The following is a 13,651-nucleotide window of genomic DNA, read 5'->3' on the forward strand; positions in this document are numbered from 1 at the left end:
AGTTCAGGTGTTTTTTCTAAGTGCCTGTTGAGGGAGGGAGATGGTTCAGTTCCTTTTTTGAGGTGAGGGGAGTAGTTCCTATCCTAGGAGTCTGAGTAACCTATTTACTTTATTGAAATATAGTTGATGTACAATATTATATAAGTTACAAATGTACAATACAGTGATTCATAATTTTAAAGGTCATACTCCATTTACAGTTATAAAATTCTGGCTCTATTCCCTGTATTTCGCAACATATCCGTGGAGCTTATTTTATAAATAGTAGTATGGACCTACCCTATCTTGCTCCTTCCCCTCTCCCCACGGTAACCACTAGCTTGTTTTCTCTATCCCTGAGTCTGTTTCTTTTTTGTTATATTCACTGGTTTGTCATATTTTTTAGATTCCACATATAAGTAATAGAGTATTTGTCTTTAACTTATTTCACTTGGCATGATACCCTCCAAGTCCATCCATGTTGCTGCAAGTGGCAAAACTTCATTCTCTTTTATGGCTGAGTAGTATTTCATTGGAGAAGGCCATGGCACCCCACTCCAGTACTCTTGCCTGGAAAATCCCATGGACGGAGGAGCCTGGAAGGCTGCAGTCCCTGGGGTCGCTAAGAGTTGGACACGACTGAGCGACTTCACTTTGACTTTTCACTTTCATGCATTGGAAAAGGAAATGGCAACCCACTCCACTATTCTTGCCAGGAGAATCCCAGGGATGGGGGAGCCTGGTGGGCTGCCGTCTACGGGGTCGCACAGAGTAGGACATGACTGAAGTGACTTAGCAGCAGCCGCAGCAGTATTTCATTGCTTAACCATACCACATTGTCTCTCTCCACTCATCTGTTGATGAACATTTAGGATGCTTCCATATCTTGGCAATTGTGAATAATGCTGCTGTGAACACTGACATGCACATATCTTCTCAAATTAGTGTTTTTGTTATGTTACATACCCAGGAGTTGAAATGCTGGGTCATATGGTGGTTCCATTTTTAGTTTTTTGAGAAACCTCCATACTGTTTGCCACAGTGACTACACCAATTTACACTCCCATCAACAGTGTACAAAGGTTCCCTCTTCTTCAGAGAAAGTCCAGTTCTTTCTTATAACCACCTGCTCTTCTGCTCAAAACTCAACATTTCCCATCCTGGTAAGAAATACATTCTTTAGGGCAGAAAGGCTGAAGAAATTCTAGTCACTTGGTTCTAAAAACAAGAACATTTTTGGAAAATAGTTTATTAATTCATTACAGGGACAGATATATGATCAATGCACTGGCTTAACACTAAAGAATATCATAATTGTAAGGAGAAAAAATGCTGGAAAAATAATTAAATAATACAGCAAAACTACAGACAAATAAATGAGCAGGTACCGATTATACTTGTCATGCATCAAGAAAAGGTTTTTAAATGAGACTCAAAAACCATAAGGCATCCATGGTAGGTGACAAAAGGATTAATACCCTGTAAAAGGCCAATGGACTCTTTTCTAATAAAAATACTGCTACAAAGACACAAACCTAACACTTCCAAATTACCCAGAGCCCAAATCATATATAATGCTAGTGAGTAATGGCCATGTTCTTATCAACTGTGAGTTATAGGCAGATACCAGATTTATTACTTATTTGCTTTTGAGAAACAATTTTCCACCCAACCTAATGGGTTATAAATTGTCTCATTTGCAGCTATTTAATTTAAACCAGAACCTCAGTGCCTGTTAAACAAGAACATGAAAAATGACTATGTGGTGTAATGCTAAGAGCCTACTGTTAAAACAGCTATTTAATTCAGGACATTTTTTTTTTTTTTCCCCCTTTAGGAAAAAAAAGAAAAAAAATCAAAGCAGCCAAATAAAATGAGGCTTTTGACCTTCAGAGCACTGATGAAACATATACAGTAGTGTTAGCCACAGCAATGCTGAATGCTACAGAAATAGTACAAATGACAGTTCTGTCCTTAACGAGATACAAAACCAACATTAATAATCTTTAGTGTTATCATAGGCTGCCTGAAGGGGGAGGAGGAGGAAATGTAGGTGCGGGTGTCAAACCTGAGTGACACCCGAGTGTAATAAACACAGATGCTGAAAGGGTCTGAGGAAGCTGCAACTCCACGGAGAGACATTTCACCATTAAAAAAAAAAAGAAAGATAGACTGGTTATTTCTAATTCGGCTCAGAAGCCAGAGTTAACCCTTGATGTGCTTGCTGCTCTGTGGAAAAAAAGGTGAATTCAGGGAGAAGAGACCAAGTCCTAAATGGTCCTCTGAGAGGCTGAGGTGCAAAATCAAACAAATGAAACAAGTCAGGCTTGTCCCTGTGTGGGGGGTCAACAGAAAATGACTTCAGGACTGAATTTAAAGAAAGAGCAAAATGAAATGAGCCCATCACCCTTGTCCTGTGCGAAGACCCTACTTCCAGCACCCTAGAGAATGAGATTCCTCCCAGCCCCACCCTGTCAGTTCCTGGACAAGGTGCACAGAGTGGGAAGCGAAGGGGCTGCCCAGTCCCTAATTCCCACCCCGTTCTCCCTTTCAAGCTCCAGCTGGGAAGGAAGGTGCCTCAAATGCCTCTGTCCAGCAAACCAGACTTACCACATGGAAGGGAGGGAATAATTGTATCCCAAGCCTCTGGGTCATGTTCCCCCTTCCCTGTCTCAAAACACCCAAGGATGACTTGCATTTATCCTCTCTAAGGAGAACCCTCCAGTCTCAATCCCAGGGAGAAAGATGCAAGGGAAGCTGAAAAGTCCTCTCCCAACCCGCACTGGGGGTGTGCAGTCTGCCTAGGGATGGGGTCTACAGAGGCACAGAGAAGCAGGGGCAGGAGGATGATGGCTGAAGTGGACGGCGGACACAGGAGTCCCATCACGGCCCCAAACAGACATGAGGTAGTCGTGTTGTGAGGGAAGGGTGCTGAGACTGAACCCAGGCAGGAGAGCCACATGACACAGTGTGGGAGAGGCGAGAGAGAGACAGCAGGGACAGACAGAAGCCCCAGAGAGGAGAGGACAGAGCCCCGGAGAACAGGGGCACAGAGAAACAAGACCTTAGAGGAGTGAGGGGGAGGAGAGAAGGAAGAGCAAGAGAAAGCAGATTTTCAAAAGCAGGCACTTCCCCAATTACAAAATTAGGTGCAGACTCGCTCCGAGGGGAGCTGGAGACACCCTCTCAATTTGGGCTCGGGGCACATGGCAGATGGGAGGTGATGCAACTAAAGTGTCAGGCATTCAGAGCCTACTTGCACTCAGCCCAGCCCAACCGGAAAGTGGGCCGGGGCTGTCTTTGTCAGACAAGGCATTGGAGACACTCTCAGAGTGTGTAATAAAAGGCTGGGTGACAGAGTAGGGGCCCGCAGGGCTGGGGACAGACCACTCTGGGGCAGTGTCCTGACCTGGAGGATCAATTAGGCCACAGTGAGCACTGCCTGGCCCAGAGCTTCCCAGCTCACCAACCAGCACACACACATGTGCTTCACACATGTGCACATCACATGTAACTGTGCGTCACATGTGTCACAGAGTATGGGGGGAGTGAATAATCCAATCCTTCCTCTCCCCGAGCCAAAGCACCCCAGGAGGCTCCAAGTGGCTTGATGACTTGCAGGCAGAGACGAGTACACGTGTAGCCACACGCGTCATATCGCATGATCCAAACCAGCCTGTCCCAAACGGTGCCCTCTAGGGGAGCTAAGTAGAGGAGGACGGGACTGGGGCTTTGGGCAGGCTTGGGCTGGCTCCTGGAGGGCAGGGGGCCTTTGGCTGGCAGTTGTTCCCAGGGGCCTCCTCCAGAGCCTCACTGGACTGGAGGTCCGAGTAGGGGCAAGTATCGCTGGCTGCCTCTGGCAGGCAGGTGAGTCTGTCTGGCCCAGGGGCTGCTTGCTCACACCCTCCTGGCTCCCGGTCCAGCCAGTCTTCCCCTTGACCGAGATCCACAACACTTGAAGTGAGGTCAGGAGCCTCTGAAGGCAAGGAATCTTCAGGCTCCAGGTCTTGGAGGTGGAGGTCAGGGGTCCCATTGGATGCACTAAAGTCAGAGTGGACGATGACTTCAGCCTCCACCTGGTTCCTGCAGGCTGGGGGAGGCTTCTTCCTCCCGTTGCCCTGGTCAGAGCAGAGAACACAAAAACCATCACTGAGCGTGACCGTCAGAAGAATGACTGTCACTCTCGGGGTGTAGAGAGGCTGACCCCCAGCCTGGAGCCCTTTATATATCATGCGGGAGTTGGTAAGGGAAGAACAGTGACTGTCCTCTAGGAGATGGTGATCAGATCCAGGGGAAGGCAGGGAAACACTACGATCTGCCCTTGTCACAGAATTTCAGAAATACCAGATACAGGCAGGGGTCCGTGAACACGAAGAAGGGCTGAATGCAGTCAGATTGGTGCACCCTCAGATCCGTGGGAATTCTGCAGTGGCCCACTTCTGCCTAGCTCGAGGAGGGACTGTCTTCCCAAACACTGGCCTGCTCTCCCAAACACTGGCCTGCCCTCCACCCACTCACCTTTAGAGGCTCCGGGGGTCTCCAGGCTCGACTTTTACCCCCGGGGATGTTACCACCAGGGGTCTCCAGAGGATTCACTACTTGCTCTTAACAAGCATGGGAGCTTCTCTCCTTCCCTCCCCCTTTCTTTCCAGGACACTGACCTTTATGGCCTCGTACACCAGAGCCTGCAGCAGCAGTGTCTGCCCAGTTCCAGCAGGGGGCAGCAGGGCCCGAGTCAGAGAGGGCATGGGGCCTGCCTGGGGCAGCTCACAGCCTGCCCAGGAACCTGCCCAGTTGGGCCCACCGGGCTGAGCCCAGGAGATCTGCACAGAGAAAGAAGCAAGAGCTGAGGGCTTGGCTGGGGATATACCCAGGAAACGGCTGGAGCCCCCTCCACAGACTCTTGGCCCCCTTTCTACTTCCCTCCCCAAGGCAATGGGGACAGGCACAGAATGGGCTGAGTCTGGGGGTGGATTTGAGGGTAGAAAGATGCTCCTGCAGAACAGTCCAGGAGTTTCTGAGCCAGGCAAGGTCTCCTTCACCACAGAGGCAGGGAGAGGGTGAGAAAGGACTTAGGGGTTCGAGCTGGCTGGTCAGAAAATGCAGGACGAGCCACCACTGCCAGCATGGACAGGACCCTCCCTGTGTGGACGCACCTCATCTGGGTCCCTGTCCTACCTGGCCACAGCCTACCCGACCAGCCTCCTTCCCCCACACTGGGGAGAACTGGGTCTTAGAGCTCTCCCCAGCTCCCAGCATGAGGTGTGTTCTGGCCACCTTGAGTCACCCGCCAACAGCCCCTCGGGGGCTCTCCCCTCCTTCCTGAGAACCAGGCTGACCTATTCTGCCAGAGATGGAGGCCCATCTGCTTCCCTGCCTTGCCAAAAAGAGGAGGGAGAGCCTTTTCTTCTGCAGCTGGTCCAGGGAGGGGAGGGGGAGCGGGCCTCTCACAGGGTCACACAGCGTGCTCTCGCGCCCCCTAGTGTCCTATTTGGGAATGAACTGCTGTGTGGGGCTCGGACCTCCCCGGCTCCAGGCTCACCTTTCTCTTGGAGTGACCCCGGGCGGCAGAAGCGCCACCACCCATAAGGCTGTGCACTTCAGCCCTGTCCTCGATGTCGGAGGGCGGTGAGGACCAGTCCTGGGGACGAGGGTGCACAAGGGACTCCAGTTCATGGACAGCTGGGGGGCTGGGGGGGGCCAGGCGGGCTCGGGAGTACAGTGTGGGGTTCCCAGCAGTGGCCGAGGAGGACAGCCCTGGGAGGGCTTCTCTGGAAGGGAAGATGGGGAACAGACAGTGTGGTCAAAGAGAGGGGCAGGGCTGGGATTGGGATTAGTCCAGCCTATGTCCCTGGGCAGGTTCCTACCCATCTCTGAGACTTAATTTCACCGTCTGTGCAATGGATAAGAAATTCTGTGACTGTTCACAACAGCTGTCACACTGCACTGAGATCCTTTCTCCTCGGGCTCTGGGCATCTGGAGATTTGGGGGCCCTCTTTGCAAGACGCTAGCAGCTACCAAGGAGTCCATGAGATCACAAAGAGTTAGACACGACTGAGCGACTAACAACCACCAGCAAGGAAGCAGGAGAGAGGCAGCTATGCTATGCCAGCCCTTACTGAGGGGATACGCTGGGGGCGTCCCTAAACCCAATCCGCTCCGCATGCTCACGAGGACCTCACCCCAACCCATTCATCCCAGACAACTTTAATGGGGCCCCCAGGAGGGGCTAGAGCAAGTCACAGCCACTTTCCCTGCTCTCTCTTCTCTGCAGAGGAAGTTGCTCCTCTCTGTGGTCAGACTGGTCCTTCCACCCACCTGTGGGGGCTGCGGCGCAGGCCAGCACACATGCAGGCCAGGAGGCAGAGGAGGCCCAGGCAGACGCCCACGATGATGCCCGTGACTGAGTGCACATCCAAAGAGTCTGGCAGGGGAGAGGGAGGGAAGGGAACAGATCAAGGACAGGAGAAAACCCGAGGCTCATAGACCAGGACATCCTGGGGCTTCCTCTGGAGGCCACTGGCCTGAGTCTCTTCCTTTGGACATGTGAAATCTCTGATGCAAGGATCAGAGGGTCCACAGACTCACAGGGACCACCACTACCTCTCTCTCCAACTGTCAGCCCCATTGGACATCTGGAAGTTGGAGCTCCTCCCCACCAACCAGTCCTTTCCGTGAAACATGCCTCTTGCCTGCCTAACAGGGCTGGTTTCGCAGGTGTGTAACACGTGCAGTGGCATGTGGCCCATGCTTAGAAGGGCTCTGGGCTTGGTTTAATGCTCTGCTGTCACCACCTTGAAATTCTTGCCCATTTTTTAAAAAATGTATTTATTTGGCTATGCTAGGTCTTAGCTGTGGCACACAGGATATTTTTTTCTTTTGTGGCTGCTGTGCGGCATTTGGGATCTTAGTTCCCTGACCAGGGATCGAACCCATGCCCCCTCCAGAGCGAGTGTGGAGTCTTAACCACTAGACTGCCAGGGAAGTCTGTCTTCTTCATTTTTTAATAAGGGGTCCCACATTTTCCTTTCACACTGGGCCCTGCAAATTACGGTGTAGACAGTCTCATGGCCTAAGACCTCCACCATACAAAGCTCATCGCCCCTTCAAGCCAGTTCTCCAGTGAAAGTAAGCTCCCAAAGAAACCAAGTCAGTCTCCCACAAATCAGACCTTTCGACTGAATTACCACTGAACCTCACCTATTTCCCCTTCAAATTTGTCCTCTCCACACCAGGCTTCCCTGGTGGTTCAGACGGTAAAGAATCACCTATAATGCAGAAGTGCTGGGTTCGGTCCCTGGGTCAAGAAGATCCCCTGGAGAAGGGAATGGCTAGCCACTCCAGTACTCTTGCCTGGAGGATTCCATGGACAGAGGAGCCTACAGTCCATGACGTTACAAAAAGTCGGACATGACTGAGCAACTAACACTTTCACACCAAATAGAGAGGGCAGCTGTCCAACAACATGTGCCTGAACGCAAGGCCTTGGAGGAGATGACTTCAGGATTAGAAGCCAGCTCTGGGGGCCTCTGGAGAGCTTGGGCTGCCCCAGGATGGAGCCCACCCCTTCCTCCCTTTCCACCTCTTACCTGAGAGCTTCTCCTGGAGAGTAATCACATCCTGCAGGCCAGAGAAGGGCCCAGGCCCCACCTCTGTGCGTGCCCCCATCTTGAAGAAGTACCTAGTGTCGCTCTCGAGGCCGTGGACCTCAGCACTGAAGATGTTTCCTGGGGGGCGGGGGAGCCAAGGAGAGCAGGGTTGGTGACCCGGGTGGGGGTGGCCTGCAGGGCTGGGCTGGGAAGTGGCCCTGGGAAGACCTGCTGCTTCCACCCAGGCAGCAGCTTCTGCCTGCTCCTCCTAGAACAAACCTCCGTGGCTGTCTCAGTACTAACCCAGCCACTGGGGAGGCTGGAAAGGGGTGGGGGGAAACGCTCAGAGGTCCTGGGGTGAGGGCACTCACCCTCTGTGGTGAGCAGGGTCCACTGGTGCTCGGGCTGGGTGTGGTTGTTGCTGTAGAGAATCAGATACTCCACGATCTCCCCGTTGGGCTCTGTGGGGGGGCACCAATGCAGCCGGACAGTGGATGGTGTCAGGGGGCTCAGGCGCAGGTCGGATGGGGGTGTCGAGGGCCCTGGGTATCAGGGGAGGAGACGGGAGAGGCAGGGTCACTGACAGCCCCAGCTGTGGGCGCAGCTGGGCGCCAGGGTGTGAAGGCATGGCCTCCTTGCTTCCGCCTTCACTGGAACAAACCACAGACCACAAAGCAAAATGAGGTCAGGTCTCTCACTGGGGAATTCCTGGAAAACAGTTAGGGAGGGGGGCTTTGCCACCATTCTGCCCCTCTTAGAAGTTCTCTTCCACTCTTTCGAGCAGAGCTCCTCAAATTTCCACACCCGAATACTTCCAAGGGCTGAGGATGGTTGGCTGGTCCTCAGGGGACCTGGGGGCAGAGCTCAAAAGTTTTTGGAAGGCTCACATTTCATTTAAACTCATCTCTTCCATGGTAACATTTAATATCTATATAATATAAAGTTCCTAACTCCCCTTGCCACCCCAAATCTTCAGCAAAATTGGTTGATGCCCTGTATAGCCTCCATGTACGCCTGCCCGGGCCCAGGACCTTAAGAGTCACAGGAATCCTCATGTGAGAAGTACCACCTTGAAAGGCTTTGTGTTTTGTTTTCAGAGAAGTTGACGGGGGGGGGGGGGGGGGGGGGGGGGGGTGTGGCGGCGGGAGCGGGGCAGGAGTAAATGAGGAAGGGAGGGAAGAAAGGAGGGACAAAAGGTGTCTAGTGAGTTGGGAAACAACAGAAATCTGGGAGCTCAGGTTTTCAAGGCCCAACAGAGAGTGAGATGGGGACCCAGGGCTGTAAGGCTTAAAAAGGCCACAGCACCATGGGCTGTCAGAACCCTCAATGGCCCTAGGTGACTCCCCACTTCTCAGGCTCTAGTCTCCCCCATCTGTGAAAGGAGAAAATATTCCCCCCTCTGTAATCAGGTCAATTGAGCTGGGGATTCCATGTCATGGTCTCCCCTGAGAAAACACTGAGGCTCCCTAAACTCCACGTGCAAGACCACGATAAGCGGAGCTCTTGGGCTTCCCTGGTGGCTCAGACAGTAAAGAAACTGCCTGCAGTGCAGGAGATCCACGTCCAATCTCTGGATCAGGAAGATCCCTTGGAGAAGGAATGGCAACCCACTCCAATACTGTTGCCTGGAGAATCCCATGGCCAGGCTCCTCGGTCCGTGAGGAGCAGAGTTGGACACGGCTGAGGGACTAACAGCACCTGAGCTGAGGTCATGGGTGTGTGAGAAACAATTTGTAAGCATTTTTTTAAAAAAAGCGCATTCATGTATACTATCATGTAAGAATTGAATCGCCAGTCTATGTCTGACGCAGGATACAGCACGCTTGGGGCTGGTGCATGGGGATGACCCACAGAGATGTTATGGGGAGGGAGGTGGGAGGGGGGTTCATATTTGGGAACACATGTAAGAATTAAAGATTTTAAAATTTAAAAAATAAATAAAAAATAAAAAAAGCGCATTCATGAGGGTGGATGGCCTCCCCACCCTACCCTACACACGTCTTCTTATCTCAGATCAGGAACAAAGGTCTGCTGATAGAATGGGGAACTGTCTCGTCAGCAGAACCTAAGAGGCTGTGCTGTGAGGACAAAGAGCCACTTGTCTCCAGATGCGTTTCCAGAGGATTCCAGAGTCACAGACCTGCAGAGCTCATGGTCCCACCTTCCCTTTTTACAGATGAGGACCCAGAAGCCCTGCTGGGGAAGGGCCTGCCTAGGTCTCCCTGTGTGTCAGGGGCACGCTGGGGACCCAAACGCAGAGTCCAGGACGCCTGCCTCCAGAGCCGGCCCTCTTCACAGCTCAGTGAGGTCTCAGCACAGCCTCTTAAAAGAAACCGCTCCTCTAAACCTCACGTGATCATGCCTGTGAGTAAATGGTTAAGACCAGCACTGAACTGCCAGCATAAATGCCAAGCGAGTGACAGGAACTTACGGGGTTCTGAGGGGCATTTCAGAAGAGGGCTGCTGGGGCAAGGAGTTTGGTGAAAGATGGAATTGTGGTCAAGGGGCTGAGGGGCCACTCACGGTCAGGCAGGGTGGAGCGCTCTACCACGGAGCCGAAAGGCCCGTCCATGTCCACGCCATGAGACTGTACCGCAAACTCGTATTTGGTGAACGGCTTCAGCCCGCCAATGAGGATGTCTTCTCCAGAGCTGCCGAGGTAAGAAATGCAACTAGGACTCTCAGGCCCCTTCAAGTCTCCTCCCCCAACCCAGCCCCAACCCCTGCCTCGGGCAGGGAATCTGCTCCCTGACACTGGGGCCACCAACACCATCCAGAGACCTGCAGAGAGATGTGGATGGATGGACGTATATATCAGATTCCAAGTCCAATCCCCAAGCCAGGGCCCCTCTTTCAAGAAATATTCCTGGGTTAATCCACGTCATTCTCCACCCAAAGAATCCTCTCTGATGCATCTTCTCCTTGACTTAAAGGAAAAGATGCATAACTTTTCCTTCAGCTGCAATCGTATTAATACATATCTATTGCTTTTTATGTTTTGTTTTGTCTGCCAAACAACAGAGATCAAGAGGTCTCTGACTCCCCATCCAACAGGGGGCCTCTCGGGACAGCAGCTGGGCTGTCTCTTCCCCATCACCTGAGACTGAAGAAACAGGTCTGTCCTGCATGATGTCTCCCAGGGTTGAGCCCCCCAGTGAGGGGACAGGACTGGATGGGCTCTCCTTTCCCATCTGTCGCCACCAGGCCATCAGACTCTCAATGTGCCCCTAGTCTAACACCTGAGTCATGGAATGTCCCTGAACCCTCAGGCCCCTTTCTTCGTCACTACCTGCTGCCTTCTTCCCTTCCACTCGGCTCCTTCACAGCCCCTCTTCCCACCTGGTGTAATAGGTGACCAGGGAGGCATTCCTGAGCCCCCACGGGCTGAAGCGCACAGTGTAGTTGACAATCTTGACTGTGGTGAAGTCTGGCTTTTTCCACCGAAGCCAAATGGAGGTAGAGCTGTTTGATTCCGCATGGACATGGGCAGGGGGCAAGGGTGGTCCCCTCTGGATGGGCAGGTCTGGAGGGTGAAAATTAGAGTGTGGGAAGGGAGGGAAGATACTCATCTGGAAATATGTACTGTGGTTTGCAGTTCCCAAGGCACTTTCTTTTACCCTTCACTTGTGATACTGTGAGTTGGGTATAATGCTTTATTTCCACTTCACGGATGAGGAAACTGAGGCCCCCAAGGATTTAAGTGATTTTGGCCAAGGGCATACAGCAAGCAGACTCTGGAACACTAGTATGTAAGAATGTAAGAGAGAGAGGCAGCAAGTCATGGTAATTATGAGCATAGATTCTGGAGCCAGGCTGTCCTGATTCAAATTCCAACTCTGCCATGTACTGGCTGTGTGACTATGGAGAAGTTAATTAACCTCTCTGTGTTTTCATTCTCTATTCCATCAGTGGGGCTAATAATAGTATGTACATTTCATAGGGTTGTTAAGAGGATTAAACTAGTTAATATTTGTAAAGTATATAGAAGTGTCATGGAATGAATGTCTGTGTCCCCCCACAAAGTTCCTATTTTGAAATTTGAACATATGGTGGAGTCCTGTCTGTTTGGACCGCTATAACAACCACAGACTGGGTGGTAAACAACAGAAATTTATTTTTCACAATTTCAGAGTCTGTGATCAAGTTTTGGTGAAGGCCCTCTACTGTGTTATAGATTATCAACTTTTCATTGTATCTTCAGGGCAGAAAAGGGAAGCAAGCTCTTTGTGACTCTTAAAAGGGTACAAACCCCATTCATGAGGGTTCCACCCTCATGACATCATCTAATCCTAATTACCTCCTAATACATCACACTGGAGGGTAGGGTTTCAATGTATGGATTCTGGGGGACACAGATTTTTTGTCCATAACAGTGCCCTTATAAAAGAGACCCTAGGGAACTCTCTAGACCTTTTTCTGCCCTGTGAGGACACAGCGAGAAGATGGCCTATGGTCTATGAACCAGGAAGCGGGTCTTCACCAGACACTGACTCGGCTAAGGCCTTGATCTTGGATTTCCCAGCCTCCAAAGCAGTGAGAAGTCAATGTTGGTTGTGTAAGCTACTCAGCCTATGATGTTTTGTTACAGTAGCCTGAACCGACTCTGAGCCTCAGTTTCCTGGAGGGCCACATAGGGATGCCCTCCCTGCCTAGAGCAGAGGAATAATCTGAGAGATAGTGTGATGAAGGTGGGTCATCTTAAAAATTGTTTAAAGGTTAAACTTGGGGCCAGAAGTCACTGATGAACCATTGGGTTTCTTTCTGTCCAAACCTTCCAAATTAGCACTGCTCATGGATAATGAAAACATGGACCTATAAGGCAGAAGCGGGAGCTTCTCCCTATGATCTAAACAAGCCAGTAGAACAGGTTTGTAGGTGGCTGAAACTTCCAGATGGCCTGCCCACGAGGGCCGGCCCGGAGGAGAGGGAAAGGAGGCCACGCGCGGCCCTGCTGACCGAGCCCTCCCTCTCCGCTTCCCCAGCCTCCTCACCTGGGGTGGGGGCCTTCTCCGTCTTGCCCTTCCACACTGCCGCATAGCCATCCTCATGTTTGTTGAACGCCACGAGCTTCACCTCGTACAGCCGGCCAGGGACTGGGGAAGGCCACGGGGGTCACTCGCTGGTTAGAGGAACCTCCGGGGTCATTCTCGCGTCCCCTGAGAGACTCCGTCTCCAACCACCAGCCCAGCTTGTCCAGCCCCCCGCTGGACCTGTGTCCGTCTCATCCCCCCGGGCGGGCCTCCTCACCTAGCTGGGTCAGTTCATACTGCTTCACTTTCCTCTTGAGCCGGACGGGCCCCACATCCCAAGCCTGGTCTCCACGGCCCCCTGGAGGGCTCTCCCCGTCCGTCTCCTCCTCCTCCGCTCCCACCTCTCGCCAGTACAGCTTGTAGCCAGAGATCTGGGCGGGGTGCGGGGGTGGCTGCCAGGACACGACCAGGGACTCCATCCTTGCCCGTACCTTCAGCTCTGCGGGCGCAAAAGGGACTGGGGGCGGAGGAGCAGGAAGGGAGGAGGAGTGAGAGAATGAAGGAGAAGGAAGAAGGGGAGGCCGGGGAAGGGAGGAGGGAAGAAGCATGGGGAAGCAGAAAGCAGGAAGACAGCACTGAGTGAGGCCCTTGCCAGAGTTCTCCCAATACATCTCACCACTCAGCCACCAGCCTAAGGGTCAGATCCAGGCTGGGTCTAGAGGAGAACTCACTATTCCATAAGCCCAGAGTGCTGGGAAGGCGGGGACGTCTCCTGGGTGTTTGCAAAGAGGTTGGCCAAGAGCACTTCTGGGGCAGGGCTGTTAATACCTGACTTAGAGGAGGGCTCTATAAATCTTCTGAAGGGATGAAGGCATGGGCACCAGCAGGCAAGGGGATCAGAGGGGTTGCTGAAGCCAGGAAGGAGGGATGCAGCCACCGGAGGGGGGAGACCTCCTTGGAGCCTGAGAGTGGGTTGGCTCACTGTGTGTCTGATGCTGTCCTAAGCACTTCAGAGCATGTATTTTAACTTTATTCTCACAACCCTACAAAATAACAAAACTACTAGTGTCCCTATTTTACAGATAAGAAAACTGAGGCTTAGAGAAGTCCAG

The 13,651-nt window shown here is 52.1% G+C and overlaps 1 protein-coding gene across 2 annotated transcripts in view; it reads right to left on the reverse strand.

The window, feature by feature from the left end:
* Window positions 1-1,223: 1,223 nt before the first annotated feature.
* IGDCC4 (immunoglobulin superfamily DCC subclass member 4) overlaps window positions 1,224-13,651 on the reverse strand; it is a 39,180-nt gene continuing 26,752 nt past the window's right edge. For both annotated transcript variants that reach the window (XM_052646658.1, XM_052646657.1), the window contains exons 11-20: window positions 12,817-13,056; window positions 12,561-12,662; window positions 10,909-11,092; window positions 10,093-10,220; window positions 7,941-8,111; window positions 7,570-7,707; window positions 6,299-6,404; window positions 5,522-5,750; window positions 4,641-4,802; window positions 1,224-4,097 (exon numbers count right to left, since the gene is read on the reverse strand). In XM_052646658.1, coding sequence (XP_052502618.1) covers window positions 3,684-4,097; window positions 4,641-4,802; window positions 5,522-5,750; window positions 6,299-6,404; window positions 7,570-7,707; window positions 7,941-8,111; window positions 10,093-10,220; window positions 10,909-11,092; window positions 12,561-12,662; window positions 12,817-13,056 — 1,874 coding nt within the window. In that variant the 3' untranslated portion in view covers window positions 1,224-3,683. The remainder of the gene's footprint in view (window positions 4,098-4,640; window positions 4,803-5,521; window positions 5,751-6,298; window positions 6,405-7,569; window positions 7,708-7,940; window positions 8,112-10,092; window positions 10,221-10,908; window positions 11,093-12,560; window positions 12,663-12,816; window positions 13,057-13,651) is intronic.

This window comes from Budorcas taxicolor, chromosome 10, assembly GCF_023091745.1.
Source record: "Budorcas taxicolor isolate Tak-1 chromosome 10, Takin1.1, whole genome shotgun sequence".
NCBI classification, from domain to species: Eukaryota; Metazoa; Chordata; class Mammalia; order Artiodactyla; family Bovidae; genus Budorcas; species Budorcas taxicolor.